The sequence below is a fragment of the Macrobrachium nipponense genome, chromosome 26 (genome assembly GCF_015104395.2).
Source record: "Macrobrachium nipponense isolate FS-2020 chromosome 26, ASM1510439v2, whole genome shotgun sequence".
Lineage (NCBI taxonomy): Eukaryota > Metazoa > Arthropoda > Malacostraca > Decapoda > Palaemonidae > Macrobrachium > Macrobrachium nipponense.
This window is the reverse complement of record NC_087215.1, coordinates 38,420,876-38,444,632: the sequence shown is the minus strand read 5'-3', so window position 1 is coordinate 38,444,632 and position 23,757 is coordinate 38,420,876. Positions and strand designations below refer to the sequence as shown.

The following is a 23,757-nucleotide window of genomic DNA, read 5'->3' as shown; positions in this document are numbered from 1 at the left end:
CTCACTCAAAACCGGCTCCGGAATTCGGGGGAGTTTTTGATTTTTACCGCTTCGGCGTTTAAGGGTTAAATAATATTTGTTTAATTCCTTTATCTCTAATTGGAGAACAAAAGCAGTGTTTTTACATTACTAGAGTCTGATTGGCTTTGATATTTAATGCAAAAATGGCTTGTTGATATAAATTATTATTATTTTGGAGCTATGCATTCAAGTACGTTATGTTTAAATGCATGTCTGAAAATATGAAAGGCTGATGTATTCATATATTATGAGTGTTTTAGGCCTAGATACCAGTATTTCATATAGTAATATAGATAAAGTATGTAGTTAGTAAGCTAACACTAATTCTCTCATATTACTCCTCCGATCTTTGTCATTTGCTCCGGCGCGTGGATCCATCTCTTCCTTCCCATGCCTTTGCCAGCTTTTATTTCGATTATGAATTGCCAATGTAACAGTGAAGCATTGTGCAGTGGAGGAGGCGGCTACTTGTCCCGCGATTCTCCTAGACAAAGGTCACTGTCCCGGTCAGAAATTTATTCTGTGTTTGATGTAATGAGAAGAGTTGATACCAACATTATCATTACTTCATAGATGACTGCCTCTCATTTCTGACATGGCAGAAGTAGTTTCCAGTCCCAGCCATGGTAGTTATTGGCTGAGACTTGCTGAGGCCTCAAGACGTCAATTTACGTTCTTCAGTGGATCAAGCACTTATATCCACACTTGGTGAGAAATTCCTTGGGAGACCTAGAATTGTGAATTGATAAGTTATTTCTTCCAGCGAACATTTTTGTAATTATTTGATAACCAGTACCATGCCACATTGTCTACTGTCTTTCTGTCTCTCTCATACCATACTGGTACTTGAAGATCTTTCTCATTCGACTTGTCAGAGTGATCCATCAGTATCACTAGATAACCAAGAGGTATAGACAGTACTTCCAGACTTCACTTAGGGGGTACCATGCAGCAAGTTACAATCCTGTTTTGATCCAGAGAGTAATTTTCAAAACCTTATAGGAAATGATTGATGACAAAGCAACATATGTTGCAGTACTTGTCACCAAGATCAGGTTTTGCAACTATTAAACCTGTCTTGATGTCAACAGAACTCTTCATGACTGGGAGCAAGTTAGATGAAAACAGGCTAATCCAGTGGTAGCAGCAGGCCAAGTGATAAGTGTTGTTCTCTGCTACAGTAGCCACTCCCGGAATTTCTTTGACAGTATGGGTAACTCAACATGCTTTTCATGACAGTTCTGAAGCTAAGGGTTGACTTACTACTTAGAACAGAGTACAGAACAGACCATGTTATTTTGCATAACCGTTTCTGTTTAAGAATATAATGATTGCATTGGAAAAACATTAGTTTTGATGCTTTAGGTGAATCCCAAGCTGTCAGGCAGATCTGAGATGTCTTATGTCAGCCAGTTTTGGGATTTGAGGAGCTCAATCTTATCCCTTGAATTGGTATTCAGGCCAAATTATAAATGATTGGTTGTGGCAATTTAAGTATGTACATTTTTTTAAGCAAAATTAATTTGATATAAATCCATTTCTTACATATCATAGATGCTGCCTTTACCAGCTGACTACCACTTTTGTTTTAAGAGGGATTGAATTTTATTAGATAATTTCACGACCACAAAATAGTTAATTTGTAAGAAATGGGTTTATGTGAAGAATTTGGTGCTGTATAAAAAAATTATATTTTTTACTTTATGCTTTTCACTTTTATTAGTGATCTGTTATTTTTAGTTATAGCCATCAAACATTTTATTCTGTGTATTCAGTACGTATTCATAATATTATACTGTGTAAATCATATGCCAAATGCAATTCTCTTACAGGTACAGTGGGAGAACACAAAAACAAGTTCAGGAGTTTGTGAGAGACAATTATGTGAAGAGAGCGCCTTTTCAAAGGTATGTTGCCAGTTTATTTTAGATGATATTGCATAATCTGTCACATAGTATCCTACACAAATACAAAACCTTGATTTTTAAGCAAAATAAAAGAAATATAAAATAATCTTTCACTGCAGCAGATCCTGATTACTTGAACATTTCAAAAGGCTTAAGAGTTTATGTAAAAAAAAAGCACAAGAATGAAACTTTCTTGCTTTGCTTTCTGCCAGAGAGAAAACTTTTGAAATAATGAATTCTATATACAGTTGGCTCCCTGTATTTGCAGATTTCTCTCTCGACCATATCTACCAATTATTCGTGGGAAATTTGCCTATTCACAGTATGAGAAATATCCATAAATTCCTGATTTTTTTTTATCAATTTCATCATAAAATGCACTTTTTGCGATAAAACTATTAAAAAATCCAGGTTTAAACATTTTTAGTGGGTTTTTCTTGAGTTTTACCTACCAAAATAGGTCCTTTTCAGCATTTTTATAGGGGTTCCAACTAAGTATTCGCAAATTCTAACGATTTGCGGGGCTCTGGTACACATGACCCCTGCGAATACAGGGGGACCACTGTGCATTTTTTGTAAAATTAACGTTTCAGTTGGGAAGCAGTTTCTCTAAATTTCAAGCTCTTATATACTATGCACTTTACAGCTTAGATTCATTGTTAGCCTTTATAAGATCATGGTAATCCTTTTGAAAATTTTAAAAAGTTTTAAATGGCAAATTGTTGGCATGAGGCAGTTAGAATGTTATTTTTAGGTACTATAAGATATGTAAAAGTTTATGTTCTTAGTAGAGTTCTTAGACATCTCTTGCTATGAAGCACATTAACTTTACTATTGAAATTGCAGAATGCAATCTTTTTTTGCATCAGGTTATATTTTGATTTGATGAATGTATTTAGAAGATTTGGATTAATAATCGCTTATGAAAAACAGTCAACTGTTGAGTTTAATTCTCAACAAATAAATACTACAATTAAAAAACCAAAAAGCACCTCAAATATGTTTAAACCAAAAAATAAAATAAAATCTGGAGTTAACCTGCAGAATTTAAAACCTATACCACCCAATAAAAGATCATAAAATCATCCAGTGGAACGTAAACGGTCTTTTGACATGTTTGCATTTAGTCAAAGTACAAAGAGTCCTACAGGACTACAACCCCATGTGCATATGCCTACAACATGTAGGGCCTAATCCTGCACAAATCCAGCACTACAAGTTTGCTTGTTATTTGCCAACAGATGGTGGAAAACTTGGCACTGCTATATATCTTCACAACAGCATAACATATGAACTTTTAAATGTACCTACTCTATTCTATCAAATAACAGCCTTCAAATTATGTATGCCTGATAAAAGTATGATCATTATTTGTAGTTTGTACAGTCAACCAAATTTCCATTCAAACCAGTGATCTGTCTGAATTAATTAAATGTTTAACTGAACCCCTACTTATAGTAGGAGATCTTTAATGCTCATAGTCCCCTTTGGGATACCAACCATTCTACAGACATAACAGGGTCCAACACAGAGAGGTTTGTTGTGGAGCATGACTTTTGTTGTCTAAATAAAAGTGATGTTCCAACATACTTCTCTAATACTCACCTAACTTTTTCCACAGTTGACATCTCATTATGCTCAGTTGACATGGCCAAGAGATTCGAGTGGAATATTCTGGATGATTTTTACACCTGTGACCATTTCCCTATTGTCTTAAATTATATAAGTAGTGTCGCGATATCACCACCCGTAAGATTCAGCATTCAAAATACTGATTGAGATGATTCTAATTTATAAACTCTTAATATACCATCATTTCCGCATACTCAAGATCACAATACCACATGAATTTTTTGCAAACTTCGTAATAAATGTTGCTGACAAAAGCATTCCTAAAACTAAGCCACACCCCAAGAAATCCTCTGTTCCATAGTGGTCTTCAACCTAAACGACCTTAATTAAAATCAAACACATATTACGTAAGTCCTAATCTTAGCAGACTTAAAACCTGCCTGAAATCCCTCAGCAAGATCCCTTACAGTGTAAATATTCCAAACAAGATGGTGACAATAGATATAACAATTAATTTCAACCATTGTGTAATAAATACACTGCCAAATTTTGCAAAGCTGTAATAGCGGTAAAAATTTTATCATGGAGGGATTATGTGTCAAGGTTATCTTCGAATACATCTGTGAAAGATATTTGGCAAAAGATAAAGGAAATTAATGGTGAATATGTAAGACCTCCTAGAAGTGTAATACACCAAGATGGGGAAACGTCATGACCCTTATGAAATATCAAATAGTGCTTACTCTAGTCCAGATGCATAAGAAAACAGAAAGAAAATGTCATACTCAATTTTGAAACTATTGAAGATGTAGAGTACAATCATACCTTTAGTATGGATGAACTAAACAATGCTGTCAACTTGTGTCATCCTTCGACCCCAGGTCATGACAGGATTTCATTTGAGATGATACAAAAACTGGCCCCTATAGCCAAATCATATTTACTGAAATTTTATAACAGCATTTGGCTGAAGCGAGTTTTCCCTGATAAGTGGAAACATGCTATTATTATTCCTATAGATAAACTAGGAAAAGATGCAAGTAATCCATCTAATTACCGACCAATATCTCTCACAAACTGTTTATGTAAAATTTTAGATAAAGTGTTGAATGCATGACCAACCTATGTTATCATCCAGGAATATATACTAACTCCAACACAATCAGGTTCAATAGCTGGTTGATCAACCCTTGATCCCCTAACCTAATTAAGAGAACCATATCAGGAAGGGCTTTGATCAGAGAAAATTGACACTAACTGTGTTTTTATGACATAGAGAAAGCATATGACACAATGTGGAGATTTAACATCATGCAAAAACTTCACTCAGTAGGGTTGTGAGGTCACCTGCCAATTTTTCATTAAAAAAATTTTTACAGATAGGACTTTCCAAACACGAGTAGAAAATTCCTATTCAGAACACTTTAATTTGGAAAAGGGAATTCTTCTAGGCAGTGTCCTGAACTTTAATTTGTTTGCCTTGGCAATTAATGACATCATCACACAATTACCAAATGGAGTTACAAATAGCTTATACGTTTATGACTTTGCCATATGCTACACAAGTAGCACCCTGAGACATGCCCAGAGTCCTCAGTATGTACTGCTATCACAAATGTAAGTAATTGGGCAAATTCAGTTGGATTTCATTTTTCAACCAATGAAACAAAAACCATTATTTTCTATAAAGACAAAAGGTGGCTAAAAGACCAAGAAATCAAATTCTACCTGTATAACCCAGAAATTGAGTTGTGTGAAAATTTTAATACTTAAGAATAATGTTTGATCAACATTTAAGCTGGAAAGCACACCGAGTATATTAAAGCCAATGACATAGAAGCCCTTGCTCTATTAAAGAAACTATCCCAATCTACATGGGGAGTAGAATGTGACATCATGCTAATGCTATATAGGAGATCAGTTCTATCTATAATAGACTACTGTTGTCCTATATATTCTTCAGCATCTGAAACAACATAGGAATATGTTTATATAATGGTGCATTTATATCATCCCCAATAAATTCCCTTTTAGTAGAGGCAGGCATACTACCTTTGAGGCATCACCGCAATTTAGTAACACTACATCCCCCTCAGTTTGGGACCACCTTGACATGGTGAGGGGGCTCTTAAACCTCAGAAATTTCTTCCTAGGTTTGAACCCAAGAGTCCCATATAACACTATCTGAAGCTAAATATGAGTTTTCAGTCCTAGCAAGTCCTAGCAAGTGGGTTTTGCTTACACTTGGGCCATACTAATCATTTTATGCCATCCCTTTTGGGGTAGGGTAGGGATGTGGACAGTCATTTCTCACTTGTGCCATTGGCGGAAGATTTAACTTCGCGAGTGGTCAATATCTTTTCAAGATAGTTTATTTTCTCAAACATTTTTATGATTAGTGAACTTGATGATTTGAGTACCCCTGCCCCCCATGATGGTAAAACTCTGGCACAGTTGATGACTATTGGCACGTCACTCCCAAATCTCCTTGGTACAGCCTCAAGCAATGAAAATGCTACAAAGGAACACCCTGTTCCAAGTAAAATAAAGCCAGAACACCAATTAGAGTGCATAGAAAGTCAAAAAGAAACAAACAAAAATCAATTGGTAAACTCCAGTATCATAACAATGGAACCATACATTATGAACAATAATTCTGAATTAGAGAAAAGTAATCCTCCCATCAATACAGAAAAATATAGCAATCTTAATAGACGAGCAATGTACATAAAACAAGGACCAAAAAGAAACAAATATTACCGACTTAATCCCACATTGGTACATTTTGATGACCTCTTTGGACCAGAGAACTGGTCAAGATTTCTACTCCTCAAAACTGACAACAAAATCTCAGCAGCAGTACTAGAAAACAAATTACTCAACATATATCCAACACAGGACATGGAATGTAGACATATCAAAGATAATGAATGGCTAATCCAAGTAACCAACAAAAAGCAGTCCACTGCCTTTTTAAGTATAATGGAAATAAATAATATAAAGGTAACAATTACAAGCCACAAAACAATGAAAAAGCACTTTCTTCAAAACAACTACTACTAGACTCCTTAAAATTCTTCAAAACAACTACTACTAGACGCCTTAAAATTGTGATATAACAATATTCACAATCTAAAAATACACTCAATTCAGAGTAGGAAAGACAAGAAAAAAAATATCACCATTGCCGAAATAAAATTTACAGGCCAAGACCCATGTAAAATCAAAATTCTCGGGCAAAATAGAGAAGTTCGTCCTTTCATTCCAAAACCACTACAATGTACACAGTGCTCAAGGTATGGACACATACAAAAAATGTCGTAATAAGGCAATGTGTGCAGTCTGTGCATCAGATAACCATACCACTAATTGGAACTGTAACCACCCAAAATGTATTAATTGTGGACTAGCCCATCACGCGAAATCTAAAGAATGCTCATTTCACCAATACAACACAGAACTTAAATTGTTAATAAATAGGACAGGAATGTCAATCATGGAACCCAGACTCGAGCTAAAAGTAAAAGGAGTCAATAATCCATCCAAAAGCCCCATCTTTTCAATTGTAACTAAAAATCAAGACATCAATCAGCACAATAACAAACAAGATAATATAAACATAGAAACTAAATTTTATGCCAATAATACTGAAACCCAAAATAAAAGGGATATTATACCCACCAATACCACTTAACATGGAAGATTCAGATATCCATGGAAAAGAACTTCCAATGGAAGAGGAGTTAAATAATAGTAATAATCGAACTGACAAAAAGAAAAGAATACTGGAATGAACCCCACCTAAGGGAAAAAAGTGAATATTGAAAATTACAATCAATCCAAAGAAACTCCAACTACACCAGGAGAACATGTTAAAAAAGATATTATACTAAACTCATCACAAGTGGAAATACACAGTTACCCTCAATCCCAATCAAACAGCCAACATCTGGACAGTAAAGAATCAATTAATCCCTTTACAATTCCCATCAAATATAATGAAAATCATACCATTAAACCAAATCAAAATATAATTATCACTCCCCAACCATCCACAAGACCCAAATATTCCATTAACAACAACAAAACAAATAACCCCTCAAATCAACAGTCCTTATCACTACAGAAAAGGACCAATAGAATTACAAAACCAGAAATTCTAAAGCTATATCAAATACTTCTGAACCAATAATTTACATCACCAAACATGCTTTGTCTTGTAGGTGTAATGAGTGCTTTGTAGGTAAATATAACCAAATAACCACCAAGACAGAGGACACAGTACAAAATTGTATTAGACAATTTTATTAAATTAAGGAAATACCCTTTAACACACCAACATGAGAACGAATAATGTTCTGAATCCTTAAAATACAAAAAGGAAATTATAAAATTAAAAATAGACTTATTAATATTTAATTATGAAAAACAAATAACTGCTGAATCTAATAACTAACATACAAATACAACAATGAAAAAATATCACAGATCAATTCAAACACATATAAACTTTGAGGCAAGGTAAAATCGACAATCAATTTACTGAATTTAACACCAATTCCTCCCAATAATGGAATATAAAATTATTCAATGGAACATAAATGGCCTCTTAACCCGACTACGTCTGGGTGAGTTACAAAGAATCCTACAAGACCACAACCCAAAATGTATATGCCTACAATACATAAGATCTAACCCCACAAACATTCGACAGTACAAAATTGCTGGTTATTCACCAACTGATGGTGGAAAACTAGGCACAACAATATATGTTCATAATAGTATCACCTATGAACTTGTAAACATACCATCACAATCATATCAGATAACAGTTATCAAATTATATATGCCGGATAAAAATATAATCGCAATTTGTAACTTATACAACCAACCAAATTTTAATTTTAATTTCAGTGATCTACCAGCATTAATTGATAATCTTCTTGAACCCATACTTATAGTAGAAGATTTTAATGCTCATAGTCCCTTTTGGGATAACAATCACCTTGCTGAAGCACCAGGAACAAACATAGAGAAATACGTATTGGAGCATGACCTATGCTGCCTAAATGAAAGTGATGTGCCAACTTACTTCTCCAATACCCACTTAACCTTTTCTTCAGTAGATATCTCGCTCTGTTCAGTCAACTTAGTTGAAAGACTTGAGTGGAATGTCCTGGATGACTCAAATACCAGTGACCACTTCCCCATAGTCCTTAATTATCTAAATAATACCATAATATTGCCACCTGTGAAATATAATATCCAAAAAGCAGATTGGGACATTTACAATCTACATACCAGAAATATAGCACCATTTCCACATAACCAAAACCACAATACAACATGTGAATTCTTTACAAAATATCATAATAAATGCTGCTGATAAAAGCATGCTTAAATCAAGGCCACACTCGAATAAATCCCCTGTGCCATGGTGGATTTCAACCTTATCAACTTTTAAGTAAAACCAAACTCATGTTAAGTCAAAATCTTAGTAGACTTAAGACACGGATCAAAGCCCTTAACAAATTGCCCAACCATACAAACATTCTAAACTAGATAGTAGTAATCAACATAACAATCAATTATATGAACATTTATATAATAAATATAATGCCAAATTCTTAAAACTTGTAATATCTGAGAAAATATCATCATGGAAAAATTATGTGTCAAGCTTGTCAGCAATTACATCCATGAAAGATATATGGCAAAAAATAAGGAAAGTTAATGGAAAATATATAAGACACCCAAGAAATGCTATAAACCAAAATGGGAAACTAGTTTATCATGGCCTATATAAAATCTCAAATATAATAGGGAAACACTTTGAAAACATAAGTGCCTACTCTAATCTAAATGGACCTTTTCAAAATACAAGAACAAAAGAGGGAAAAATTCTAAACTCAATTTTGAAACTATTGAAGATCTAGAACATAATTATGAATTTAATATGGATGAATTAAACAATGCTCTAGATTCATGTCATCCATCGGCCCCTGGCCATATTAAAATGTCATTGAAATGATACAAAGACTAGCCCCCATTGCCAAATCATATCTACCATCTGGATGAAATGCATTTTTCCAGATAAATGGAAACGTGCTATCATTATCCCATTAAACAAACCTGGGAAAGATTCAAGTAATCCATCCAATTATAGACCTGTGCCTTTGACAAGCTGTCTATGTAAAATACTAGAAAAAATGGTTAATTCATGACTAATCAAAGATTACAAAACCATAGTGCTAGCTCTTTCCTACAAAGAACCAAATATTTAATGAATTCACATAATATTACACCAATTTTCCACCCAACAGTAGAACTCCCACCTCCCTGGACTTTGAAAAGAGTGAAAATATGTTCTGCTCTATCAAATCTTCTAAAAAGAAATATGACAAGCGCAGAGATGTACTACCAACATGCGTTAAAACACATCAGAAGAAAAGGAGACCAATTTATGATCTATATACTAGATGGATCAAAAAGTACACTGGAGTAGCATCCATACGAATACCACTAGACATAATATTTGAGAAGAAAGCAATATCCACTATAATTTTCAGTGACTCATGAACTGCTGTTGATGCTATAAACAAGTACAAGTCTCCAAATCACCTTGTACAACAAATCCAAATAAAAATACATCAACTTATTCAATCAGGACTGTTAATAAAAATATGTTGGATTCCAGCACATGTGGGAATTGAAGGAAACAAAAAAACAGATACAGCTGCCAAATTAGCTTGCACTATTCCATCAACAATGGCATATGTCCCAGTATCAGACTGGATAACCTCTATTAAGCCTTTATTGCATCAAGACTGGCAAACAGATTGGACATCATTGCCAACTACAAACAAACAGAGAAATGTAAAAGGGGAAGTTCATTCATGGATGTCATCATCTCAAAAAGAAAGAGCTAAAGAAGTTGTACTAACATGACTATGTATAGGCCATATTAGATTTTCACTTGGTCATTTGATGTCAAATTCACATCCAGACCCAATGAAATGTATAGTATACATGCCAGACACCAATGACTGTTTATAGTCTTACCACCGCGACGAGAGCTCTCTGGTGAGGTGTTAAAAGATCTGCCCTGTTGCCAATTTTGCAAAAGCAACAACTGACCTGTGTGTGACAGACCTTTGAAAGTCTTTGAGACAAACCCCGAGGCTATAGTTATAAGATTATAAGGGCTTTTCCTTCCCAGGTGCTTTAATCTCCTTCCTATTCGGCCCTGCTCTCTATCTCTCTCTCTCTCTCTTCTAAATCTTACAGCTGTCCGAGCGAGAGCTTTTTTCTGGGATAACATTGGCTCTCCATTTGCCTTTTCCTCTAGAAAATACCTATTTATTTTGTATACAATTGCCTTTTCTCGGCTGTGAAGCTGATGTCTATCCATGGCTGTAAGATGACCAGGAATGACTTGTAAGTTGGTGTCATTGTTTCCTATTTATTATTTTGTCAGAGAGAGAGAGAGAGAGAGAGAGAGAGAGAGAGAGAGAGAGAGAGAGAGAGAGAGAGAGAGAGAGAGACTTACTTTGTTATGCTTTATTTCATATTTCCTTGCTCACCAATTTAGTCTATACCTACGATATTAAGAAATCAAGACATTTGTAGAAAGGAGAACTGCCTCCAGCCATGTACAGTGACCACCAAAAGTGCCCCCTGGAGAGAATCTAAGCGGCTTATCCATGGATTTAAATGCATGTGGAACTGTTTGAAATAGTGGTAACAGCACTAAAATGAGATGCCATGTTGATAGAAAATCTGACTCCGTTTCTTTTTATTACATAAAAAAACTTTATCAGTCGTGACCCTATGTAATTGATTTAGAATTCTGCGTAACGGAAAAGATGATATTTGATATCTGCAATGGGAGAAATGGTAACATCTCTGTTGTTGTTATAAATTTGGCAGATATGCAGAGATTAAACACGTGGGAGGACCCAAACAGCCCCGCCAGAGAGCTCTGGTTATTTTGGAAATACTATAACACTTAATTAGTTGATTGTCCAATTTCAAACCATCAAAGAAACTTGTATTTTCGAAACTCAACATTACAGGGCATTCTTAATTCCTGAAAACCAGCCCAAGAAGAGCTGTTATTAGGCTCAGAGGTCTGGATAAACTCATCCTTTATAATAATGATAGTAATAACACTATGTAGGTGCCTTTCCCTTCAAGGAGGATCATCTCCTGTGGCTGCCTGCTTCCTGAATTGTAATCCTAGGATTGAATGTCATGGTGCTAGCGCCTTCCCAAAAAGAGCCGAATACTTAATGAATTCTTATAATATAATACCAATTTTCCCTCCAACAATAGAACACCCATCACCTTGGACTCTGCAATGAATAAAAATATGCACCGCTTTGTCTCATCTTCCTAAACGAAATATGACTAATACAGAGATGTATCGCCAACATGTTCTAGAGCACATTCAAAGAAAGGGAAACCAGTTCATGATATATACAGATGGGTCAAAATCAATACTTGATTAGGAGCTTCAGCTTTCTCGAATTATAAATTAATCAAAGTAGGCCTTTCTGTGTTTACTGTAGAACTCTCGGCCATACGAGCAGTACTTGATATCTAGTAATATCTGAAAAGCGAGCAACCTCTCTTCAACAATTTTCAGTGACTCATGCAGTGCTATTGATGCTATAAACAAGTAAAAATCTTCAAATCAACTTGTCCAAGAAATCCAAATAAAAATCCATCAACTTCTCCAATTTGGATTATCAATAAAAATCTATTGGATTCCGGCAGGTACGAATTGAGGGAAGGAAAATTCAGATTCTGCCACTAAACTAGCATGCACTATTACCCCAACAATTTCATGTGCTCCTGTATCAGACTGGTTAGCGTCTGTCAAATCTCTTAATATATCAATATTGGCAAACAGGTCTTTAGTACTAATATCAAACAAGCTGAAAAATATAAAATCTGAGGTATATCCATGGGTGTCATTGTCTCAAAAAGCAAAATCTAAAGAATAAATATTAGCAAGACTCTGCATAGGTCATACTAGATTTAGTCATGGTCATCTAATGACAACCCCACATTCTGACCTAATGAAATGTAATGGATGCCAAGTTCCCATGACTGTCCAGCACTTATTCTTGTTGAATGCCCAAATTGAATTCAGCAGAGATGCATTTATTTTCGAGATCCAATAATGTCAGGAATTCTCACTGAAAGGAAAGATCTCTCACTTACCAAAGTTATCATCTTCATAAGCAAAGTTGGTTTTTTGAATAAAGTCTATTTTTTTTTCCTCAGGTTAATTCCTAGGAACCAGCCCGAGAAGAGCCTTTGCTATGCTCAGAGGTCTGGTTAAACCAATCTTTTATCCTATCCTATCCTATCCTAGAAGATTTGGGTAAAGATACTGAGAGGATGATGCCCTCCTTATGATTAACTTTGGTGGGTGTTGGTTTTGTGACTTCTTTTCATCGAAATATCAGGTTTTTGTTATTAATGTTACTGATATGTAATTAAAGATAAGGTATTTGTAAAAGATAATGTGAATGATGTAGAGATTTTGGTTAATGGTAATTACATGTCTTGTTTACTATTCTGTGTGTATAATAGAGGTATGCTTGTTAATGAGTCCTTTTAGGTATTGGTTGGTCATACTTTTATCACAAATACCACAAGTCTGTGAAACTATTGTCTCTTCCATCTAAGACGTATATCGTACCCTAAAGTTTTTCTTAGTTTTTTCATATACCTTTGTGTTCAAATCAGTAATATCAAAAATTTACTGTAACTTAAGTTTTCTACACATTTTTTAAAAGCTTTCAAGTTGAACTGCTTGTTTGTAAGACTGAATTTCAGTCTTTTGAATACCAAGGTGGCTTTTATAGCCATTGAAAGATACAAATATTCAGTCATTTTTATGTTAACTTTTTGCAGGTCGCAATCATTTCGACACTCTCCATCTGTACATACAAGTGTAAGCAATGTTGGCATGAGTATATCAGCACAGCCTCTTCTGCCTCTTGGAGACAATCAATGTGGTACGTACTGAATTTATATTGTTCATATATTCATTTCTCTGGAGGTGGGTTATAGATATTTTTATCCTTTTGTGCTTTTGTCTAAGATAGCTTGTAGCTTAATACTGTCCAATAGTTTAGCCCATAATAATAATCATTAATCGGTTGATTAATTAGAAGAGAAAATGAAAGTGTTTTCATTTACAGTATGCATTAACTACTAGTAATTATGAAAATACAGTATTTGCATTTTCATTGCAAAAGGACTTGCCATACGTGATTAAAAAATGTAAGATTTTTGTTTTTTATGTTTACTGTCTCTATCCATCTTCACATTGTTATATATAATACAGTATAGAAATATTGTTAGATATTCTGGTTACATTATCTCTAACAAGATTGTTATGAAAGGCTGCATAACTAAAGGATTTGCATTTACATATTGGGTTAGTAAACAGTGTGCCCCTTGAATTACCAGCCTCATTTTTAGTTGGTCCTCAATACTGAAGAAAGGACAAAGGAAAATTGTGTTGAATATCTTACTAATGTTGGAAGGTACAATAGTGTAAACAGTGAGTTGGATCCCCCTCATTTTGGAACCACATTGACGTGGTGAGTGGGCTCTTGAACCTAAGGAATTTCTTCCTAGGCTCGAACCCAAGAGTCCCATATAACAATATATATTTTTGGGTTAGTATTTGTGGACTTTTCCATTTTTGTCAAAATTTTCCAAATCAAGTACGTAAATAAGAAAACAGATCATGATTTAATGTAGGGCTAAATCTGAAGATAAATAGTTAGAACTGTGGTAGATCCATCATGTACCCGACAATGTTCGGATCTATTTTTCAGGCAGAACTATTCTGTGGAGCTGGACCATGGATTCCAGGGGGCCCTGGTTCTAGGAATAGAACTCTCGGCATTCTGACCAGTTTGCCCATAATGTGATTAGGATGGGATAATTGTATTATCGTAATACTCTTAGTCCTAGCAAGCGGGTTCTGCTTACACTTGGGCCATACTAATCATGTTATTCCATCCCCTTTTAGGGTAGGGTAAGGATGCAGACATTTGGGAGTCATTTTTCACTTGTGCCATTGGCAGACGATTTAACTTCGCAAATTGCCAAATATATCTTTTCAAGATAGTTTTTTTTTTCTTCTTTTTCTTCAAATATTTTTATGATTAGTGAACTTGATGATTTGAGTACCCTTGGGCAACCCTGATGGTACAACTCCGGCACAGTTGATGACTATTGGCGCATCACTCCCGAATCTCTTTGGTACAGCCTCAAGCAATGAAAATGCTACAAAGGAATACCCTGTTCCAAGCAAAAACACAAAGCCAGAACAGGCAATTAAGTGGTGTACGGATGTCAGAGTGAGTGGTCAGGGATATGAAGGGGGATGGTGATGGAACTGACCAGTTCACTTGTTACTCTGAACACTCTTGCTTTTCCACCAAGATAAGTGAGTGTGTCCAGGTTACAAGTGTCAAATTCCAGATTCATTTTGAGAGCAAGAAACTGGAGACAATACCTTACTGTTCCAGTAATGTGGGATATGGAGATGTGATGTTTATTTATGGGTTTTGCAACAATTGCATTTCTAGATTACATGGTTGTGAACTCCACTGTTGTACAAAAATGGAAATCTGTGATTAGGCCGAAGTGAATAAAATACCTCCGATACTGTTTAGATACTGAAGAAAGGGGAAGAATGCAAGCATCATTGAAACCTACTCCCTCTCAGTCAGTGGTATTCACTTGAATCCAATATAGGAAAGAAAAGCCAGCAGTGGAATCTCCCTCCATCAAAGATAGGCTTATTCATTAAACACTGATCAAGATTTAAAACATATTATCAAAAACCTCTCGCTCCCCATCATAATATTCAACATACGCCCGTTAACGGAAAAACACGCACCTATGAAAGCGCTTTCATCTCTTGTCAAATTAAAAAGAATGGGAACATTATGAAAAATTAACTTCCTTCATTCTTTCTTGTCAAAGGGAGCCTATTCATACACTAATTAAAGAGGTATAAAAGCTGATATTGTTTAAAGTACAGCGTCCTCCCTACCTACAGTCCCTTGTCATCATGATTTCTGTCACCATCTACCATTCAGCATAGGTGTAGGCCTAATCCTGACTCCTGATTCAACAATTCCGTGGCAAGGCTGTAGGACAGTGTGCGCTTGAATTCAATGACCATAAATTGGCAACGTTACATTACTTTTTTTATATGTAAAGCTAATCATTAAAGTTATTTACATGAAGTCTGTTCACAGGTGATTTACTAGTTGAAGGACTGTAATGTTACATTTTTTAATAACCCACAAGAGAAAATCAGAATTCATATGGGTAGCAATAGAGTTGCCTAACGTGCTTCACCAACCCTCCGCTATATCCATGACTGCTCACTCGGGCATCTCGTATGCGCCAGCTTGCTTACCCATTTAATGATAACGGTTATTTTAAAAAATTCATCTCATGGACAACAAAGTCTTTAAATGTACACTTATAGACCATTTTCTGCTCAGAATGACATTCTTTCTTTTCCCAATATATTCGAATAAACTTTTGTTACACACTGTATATCAAAGATACTATTACGTACATTATTATTCTATTATCATTTCATTTATCTCTCTCTCTCTCTCTCTCTCTCTCTCTCTCTCTCTCTCTCTCTCTCTCTCTCTCTCATGTATGATCTCATATGGTTGATATTGTAATTGCACTAATTGCGGTCACACAGAGAGAGAGAGAGATCTAATGACAGAAATCGAACAACGTTGTCTTATGTAAGCGAAAACTTTAAAAATATTGCCCTAAGTATTAGATTAAAGACAAATCTTTTGAAGAGGAAGAAGACAGGAATAAAATGAAAAGGAGATTGATAAGCTTGTGCTACAATGAAATAGCAAATTGACAACTATAGGCCTACACAATTTTTGCTAGGCCTATATGGGCTTGAGTATAAGCCTAGCCATAATTTTTTATAGTATCATAAATCAAAATGAGTTAGTTTAGTCTTTAATCTTGCATATCTTGAAAGAATTTTCTGAAAACAAAAGGATCCAAAACTTTCGGAGTTGACGCGTAGTTGATCTCTCACCATTCACTCATGACTGCCTGACTGAGACTGACTGACTGGGTGCCTGGAGAATCGTACAATATGTTACCTGATATGTTACTATTGGCAGAAAAGTGGGAGGGGGTTAAGATATATTTCGTTTGAGCAGACCATAGGTACATACATGAAAATTGATAGAAATATACAAATGATAAAAAATGACCTCTTAAGCAGTTAATCAACAGAAAAATGGTATCATATTCAAGAGCAAAGGTCAGTAGTACCTTAAAATGGGATTGCTGCTGATGAGCAGATCCTTGAACGAGAAAATTTTAATGGTTATATGAGCTGGAGATAAATCCCATAAAAATCCAAATAGAAAATAAACTTCGTAATTGCATATACTATCTTGATTTTCCTGTAAAACCCCTAAACAGATCATAAGATGATTTGTTGTTGGTTCAGACTGTGGCCTATTTTATAATCTGTTGGATAGACTTGAGGAATATGGGAGATGGGTTATTGTAAAACTCAGTATGTGCCATCTTGTAGTCTTGGCTACTATAATAGATCAGTAGGAAGGTTTTAGTACATCAGTAGTAAGGTTTTAAACACTAAAAATTATTTTTCACTCTTTCACTAGTTTCCTGTAGCATAGAGTACTGAATTTGGTCATTTTGGTAAAAAAGAAACTTGAAGTAATATTATAGATAATCATGTAAAAGTACTAATGTGATCCTGTCAGTTTGTATCCCAAGAATTCAGTCTGTTTATACAAATACCTCTTTGACATAATTTATCATCCTTTCCTTTTGCCAAACGACATAATTTATCATCCTTTCCTTCTGCCAAACAATTCTTAAAGTACACTTCACCAGCCTGTAATTGCCCATGCTTTCCAAATAACAGAGCCATCTGAAAATTATTTGATATATTTTTTTACCCTCTTGCTTGGGTAGAAAATATGTTCAGTTTCAGAAGATGTAAACATGTTTTTAAAAGTACTTACAAGCCAATGCCTTACTTCAAGGTTGTAGTTCCTCTCCTCTAGTATGATGCTGATTTATGTCCATTTGAGATTAAAGCATAGACTGGCTGGAGAGAAATGATATTGGACCTTATACAGCATCTGATTTGCTGGGCTTCCTTTCATAGGTAACTGCTAGTTCTGTTATCTTTATGACTACAACACAGTATTTGTGCTGGTTTGGCATTTAAATAAACTAATGGCTCTAGTAAGTCAGTTTTTTGTATTTCACAGTTTTTATTGTGTTCACAGTTACATTTGATTTTGTTTAATGTATGTGAAAGGTAATATTGGTACCAAACCAAGTTCTCAGTTACACTGGTATCTCAAAGAGAAGAAATTACTTAGTACCATTTGCTTATTCAAATGTCATGTTAATTACAGAACTTATATGTATATTGCTTGTTGTGATATTGCAGTTCAGAAGTACTGCATTGGGTAATTGTTATTTTTGTTCTTGTGTAATGTCGGGATCTGTAAGAGGCTTCTGTTGATTTTCATTATTCTTTCAAAACACTTAATTTACACAAAGAAGGAAAATGAGTACAGTGTAATGTACATATTTATTTATGCAAGAAAATTATGAATCATGTTAATATCTTGTCTGATGTAAGACATTCCATTAAAACACATTTATTGCATGTCTGAATAAAGTTAATGTAAACCCTAAATGAAAATGCTTGGATGTGTTTATTAAAAGGTTCTGCTATGATTGACATATCTTAAATCCTCTAAATTTGTTATTAATATCTACAGAATGATAGTGTGACTAATCTAGTTTGCCTTAGTCTTTCATAAAAGGTGTTTTGGTTTGCTACTAACTCAGCATTATTTTCCAGTTGGCACACCTGTGTCCTTATCCTGTGGATCCATGACCTTGGCCTCAACAGGAGACCCACAGTCCCCTGGGTCACCCACTCAGACTGAGACTGCTGACCTGCATGACTTCGATACACGTGACCTGGAGACCCCTAGTGTGACTCCTTCAAGGCAAGACACCCTCTCCCCGGAGACATCAGTTACTTCCAGTCCTCAGCGTGGTCATGACCCTGATTACCCTCATCATCCAGGTCAGCACCGCCACTACCAGAGGGCTCCCTCCCTAGACACTAACTCTACATTTTCTTCACGACAACAACTTAACTCTAATCCTGCTCTCATGGAGGGATCTATTAAAGATTATTCTTTTATTGATAATCGTCTTTATCAGGATCAAGGGGATGATAGTGGGGATAATCTTTCTCATGATTCTTATGAACTGATAGAACGGGAAGGAGGCAAATGGAGTGGTTCACAATCTAGCTCTAGAGTTCCCAGCAGAGCAGGGTCAAAATTAATACTAAATAGTGAACTTGTTGGTAGCGCAGAGGGCTTGGAATGGGCCGAACTGAAAGGTGAAGAAGGTACTCGAATGCGAACTACAAGTTATACTGGCAGCCTGCCACGAAGCCATGGTAGTAATACCTCAAAATCTCAAACAAATGGGTATACTGGTAGTCTTCCAAGGACTCGAAGTAGCAGTCAAGCAGGTAATCTTTCTCGTAGCCTGGCAGGAAGTCGAGCAAGTTCTAGAATAACTCTTGAACTTCCTCTTGATTCTCGCCAATCACAAGTAGATGATGAAGACCTCGCAAGTCCAGGCAGTCCAGAGTTTCATGAGAATAGTGTATGTGAAATTACCAGTGAGAAAGGTTATATTATGTCAACTCGTCACTTAGGGACTCTTACTATTACAGATGGTGCCTCAGTTTTTGGTCAGATGACACATCCTCGTCACGGTATGTTAGAACACCAAGACAGTCTCCCTGAAAGTACGAGTATTAGATCACGTTCCAGTAGTCGATCAATGGTGGGCAGAGATTCACATGAAAGCCTTCGAGAACTTGGAGATACATCAACAAGTATAAGTACAATGACAACTAGGTTATCAGCTAGTATGAGGGCAGCTAAAGAAATGGGTCATTATGTTGATTATGGCTCATCTCAGGAGAGTTTACATAAAATGAGTTCTTGTGAAAGTGATGGAGGATCTTCTCTCTCCTCACACACAAGATCATCCACTACTCCTAGGCCTATAGATTTACAACATGGAGCCTTTTTACAGCATAGAAGAAGTACCTCAACTAGTCCACCAAGTATAACATCTTATTCCTCTCAAGCTAGACCTAGATCAATGGACTTTTCTTCACTCCACAAAAAACCAATGTATCATATGTATGGTGGAGCTGGACGAGGAAGTGACTCTGGTGGGAATACTGATAGCGATATTTGTTCACCATTGGAAATTCCTCATTCCATTCCTCCTCATCCAGAGGATGTCAGAGAAGAGGAGGAAGAAGATGATGATTTGACACCATCACAAGAACAAGTTCAGTTTCTTCCTCCACCTCCAGATATGGATCTCATTACAAGAATTAAGGGTAGTAGTGATGAAGAAGAAGATGATCAAGGAGATCTGCAGGACTTGGATTTAGAATCAGAACAAGAAGATCAAATTATTGTCGTCATTGAAGAAAAGGAAGAGCCTCGAATATTTGATTTAGAGATCTTACCACCACCTCCAGAAGTTAAAGAAGAATCACCATCTAGTGGTGAAATGGATCTCACTGACACTTCTCGGGAAAGAAAAATAGATGAAAGTGATGCCTCTGAGCGTACAGTTATAGAGAGATATAGGCTTCCTGATGAACGTCTTAGTAAATTAGGTTCTAAAGATAGTCAGATGAGCATAGAGGAAATAGATGAATCTATACTCGACAGACGGCCCTCATTACCTGGGGAAAGGCGACAATCTACTCATGATATTGGAAGAAAATCTCCTTATCCAGTAACGGCTGAGAGACGACCGTCTGGTAATATGTCTCCATTGCCCGTAGCAGATAAAGAACGCCGTTCATCTCTCCATGAATCAGAGAGAAGATCACCATTTTTAGATAAGGAAAGAAGGTCATCAGTTCATGATGTAGGTAGACGATCACCATATGACAGAGACAGAGAAGATAGGGAAAGGAAATCTTCTTCTTCATCAGAACACAGAAGCTCAGTATGCTCCGATCACCGTAGTTCAGTGTCCTCTGATAGACGAGGGTCCGTTTCTTCCGATAGGCGGCCCTCACTTTCAGATATAGGTAGAAGACCATCAATATCAGTTGAACCTGGTCAGAGGTCACCATTCTTTGATGTTCCTGTATTTGAATATGAACCAGAACGGGAATCAGAATCTGTAGAACCAGACACCTCTTCATCTACTCTTGCCTCAGCATCAGAAAAGAGTCCAACAGCATCTGATGCTGAACGAAAGACAAATTTCTTTGATGGCATAATACTAGATGATTCTTTAATTAGTATGGATGAATTTAATGAACCGCTTATACCTCCAGAAGAGTCAGATAAACCTCTTTCTTCTATATCAGGGGCTCATGTTGTAGAAGTTGTAGAAGGAATTGGTGACCATAAAGTCATTGTAACTACAGAACCAGTGGATGAGGACAAAGACCTAGAAGATGTTTTCATACCAGACAAAATTCCTATTCCTAAAGAAGAAAGTATACAGTCAGTGGAGAGTGAAGATGCGGAAGAGCCTGATGATGAATGTCCAGGAGCGGTTTGCTTTGTACCCAAATCAGGTGGTGAGGTTCCTATGGGTGCGGCTGTGGAAACTGAAGAGGATTTGGACCAAGATTATTATGATGATGATGAAGATGATCATGCACAGATGAGTGACCAGTCTCCACAGTCTCCAGATCTTGCTGATGAATATCCTGATGACTACCAAGAGCCAGAGTATTACCAGCCTTTCACTCGTCAAATTGATGTGGGCTATGCATTTCCATCTAGAACTTTATCTCGTATCAGTGAAAGAAGCACAACCTCTGAGCAAGAACACGAACAGGATCACATAGGTCTTCCTGAGCCAGAACCAGAGCCTGATCACACTGATAGTAAAATCTCTACCCCTACAGAAGAGAAGCAGCCTTCTATTCCTTCGGAGGAACAGCAAGGTGAATTACCTTCTGATTATTCTAATTCTACAAGTGATGACAATCATAGTGACAGAAGAGTGAGTTTAAATGCTGAAGAACAAGAAAGTGTTCAGCAATATTCGTCGCGTTTTTTCTTGAGAGATTTACCAGAATTTGTGCCAGGGGATGAAAGTGATGAATTTCCTTCCCCACCAAGCTCTGCTTTTCTAGAAAATCCTCATACTGAATTAAGTCATATTGAAACATACTATATGGAAATTAATCAGAGAGTAAATTTAAGTAGTGAGGGGATTTATGATAATATTCCAGTAAAATTTGAAGGAATTCATGAGGTTTCTGAGTCAGAATCAGCTTCTGAGGAGAACCACACATTACAAGAACCTGAAAATAATTTAGAGATGTTAGAAGATGTTCAGCAGGTTGAGGAATTAGAAGAGGAACCAGGGACATCAGGAACTAAAGAGAAAGGAACTGCCACAAAACCCAAGACTCCCACACGCTTAAGGAGGGAACCCTCTTCTCCCTCTCCTCCTCCTCCACCACCTCCTCCCAGACCATTTATGAGGCCTCCTTCCCTTTCCAGAAGCCCAAGCCCTCCTTTAACTCCACCTACTCCTATTGCTAGAGAAATGCCTATAACTAAACCTGATGGGTCCGCAGCCATTGATTTAAGGCATCGTGTAGCTATAGATTTTGAAGTAAGAGGGACTCACCTCCATGAGAGTAGGGAGAACCTTTCTACTGCGGGTCTAACTGCTCAAACTGATAGTGGAGAATGGAATAGCTTTTAATACATTCTATTTTTCATTTTTCATTTTATAGATTTAATGTATTTGTTACAGGGATCTCACGGAATGTGTTGTTACTGTCTGTTATGATGTCTCACTCCCTTTATTTGCTCACATAAATTTTTTATTGACACCATCATATTGAAACACTCGCACTAATTTTTTTTATGCTTACATAATTCTAGACTTAAGGATAAGGTTACTTATGCAGACTCCAATTTGGTGCAGTCATCGGGAAAATTTAATCTCTCTTGTTTTTGTGCTCTTCACGTAGGGAGATCACACTGGAATTTCTGTTAGCATCATACTAATAGTTGATGTTCATAAGCAATATATTGCACATCATGCAACACTTGGTTATTGGTAGTATTTTGATGTTGGTATTTGTTCAACTGCTTCCTGTTACAGTTAAGATAATGAATCCCAGGAGTTCATGCTTTATAAGCTTGTGTTAATTGAAGCTCAACGATCAGTTTGTGAACTGTCTAATAAGCTTATGATTTAAAGTAGGGGAACAATTAGTACCAAATACACAACGATAATTTCCCATTTTTTTGTTTAAGAGAGACAGATAGGAAAGTATCCTTTTTTTCCATTATAAGGGTTCTCCTATTGCATTTCTTTCCATAACCACTCTTATTTGAAAGAAATCATAGTCTTACTCATATATATTGATTAATATTGCTAATTATTTAAGATACTGAAGTAGTATTATAAAATATTGAGTCAGTTGTTGCTATGTCATGCTTCAGTCCTAATATTGATTGGACTGGGAAAGTGCTCTGGTCAACAGATGTTGATGTAAGTTCAAATTGCAGCGATATTATCGTAGAATTACAGTATTCTGTGTTCTGTTTCTCAGTACATTATGAAAGAAAATATTTCTCATCTTAATTTTTCAGATGTGCTTTTCAGACTTATAGAATTTCACTTCAATTTTCACTGGTGTTCTTATTAAATATTGTTAGTACATATGCTATACTTTTGAGGCTCTTTCACACAAATTTTTTTACATGGATTTGCTCATGCAATCTTAATAGGATAAAAGTAATTGCTCTCAGTGGCAAGAAATAATTTATGGATGGAGTCAGTAATTTTTTACCATTATTTATATTTTGAATTTAAGACAGCTATGGTAACATGAGTTCGCACAATCTAATCCCTAAAATAGTGTTACAGTATTAGGGCATTTTTCAACCCAGTGGGATGATTTCTTTTACAGCATGTCTGTTTCATTACCTCATGAATTTGTGGTACAATAACAGATTCATAGTTGCATGAATGAGTCTGACTGTAATTTTTAAGCAAAGTTAAGATGGGATTGTGGTTTCAGCAGGAATCGTTGAAAGTTCATGGGAAAGTTCATGGATGTTAT

General features: G+C 36.0%; 1 protein-coding gene across 1 annotated transcript in view; it reads left to right on the top strand.

Moving 5' to 3' along the window:
• LOC135200191 (FERM, ARHGEF and pleckstrin domain-containing protein 1-like) overlaps positions 1-23,757 on the top strand; it is a 739,864-nt gene that overhangs the window by 527,189 nt on the left and 188,918 nt on the right. Inside the window, 3 exon segments of the mRNA XM_064228579.1 lie at positions 1,854-1,928; positions 13,428-13,531; positions 18,451-18,681. Coding sequence (XP_064084649.1) covers positions 1,854-1,928; positions 13,428-13,531; positions 18,451-18,681 — 410 coding nt within the window.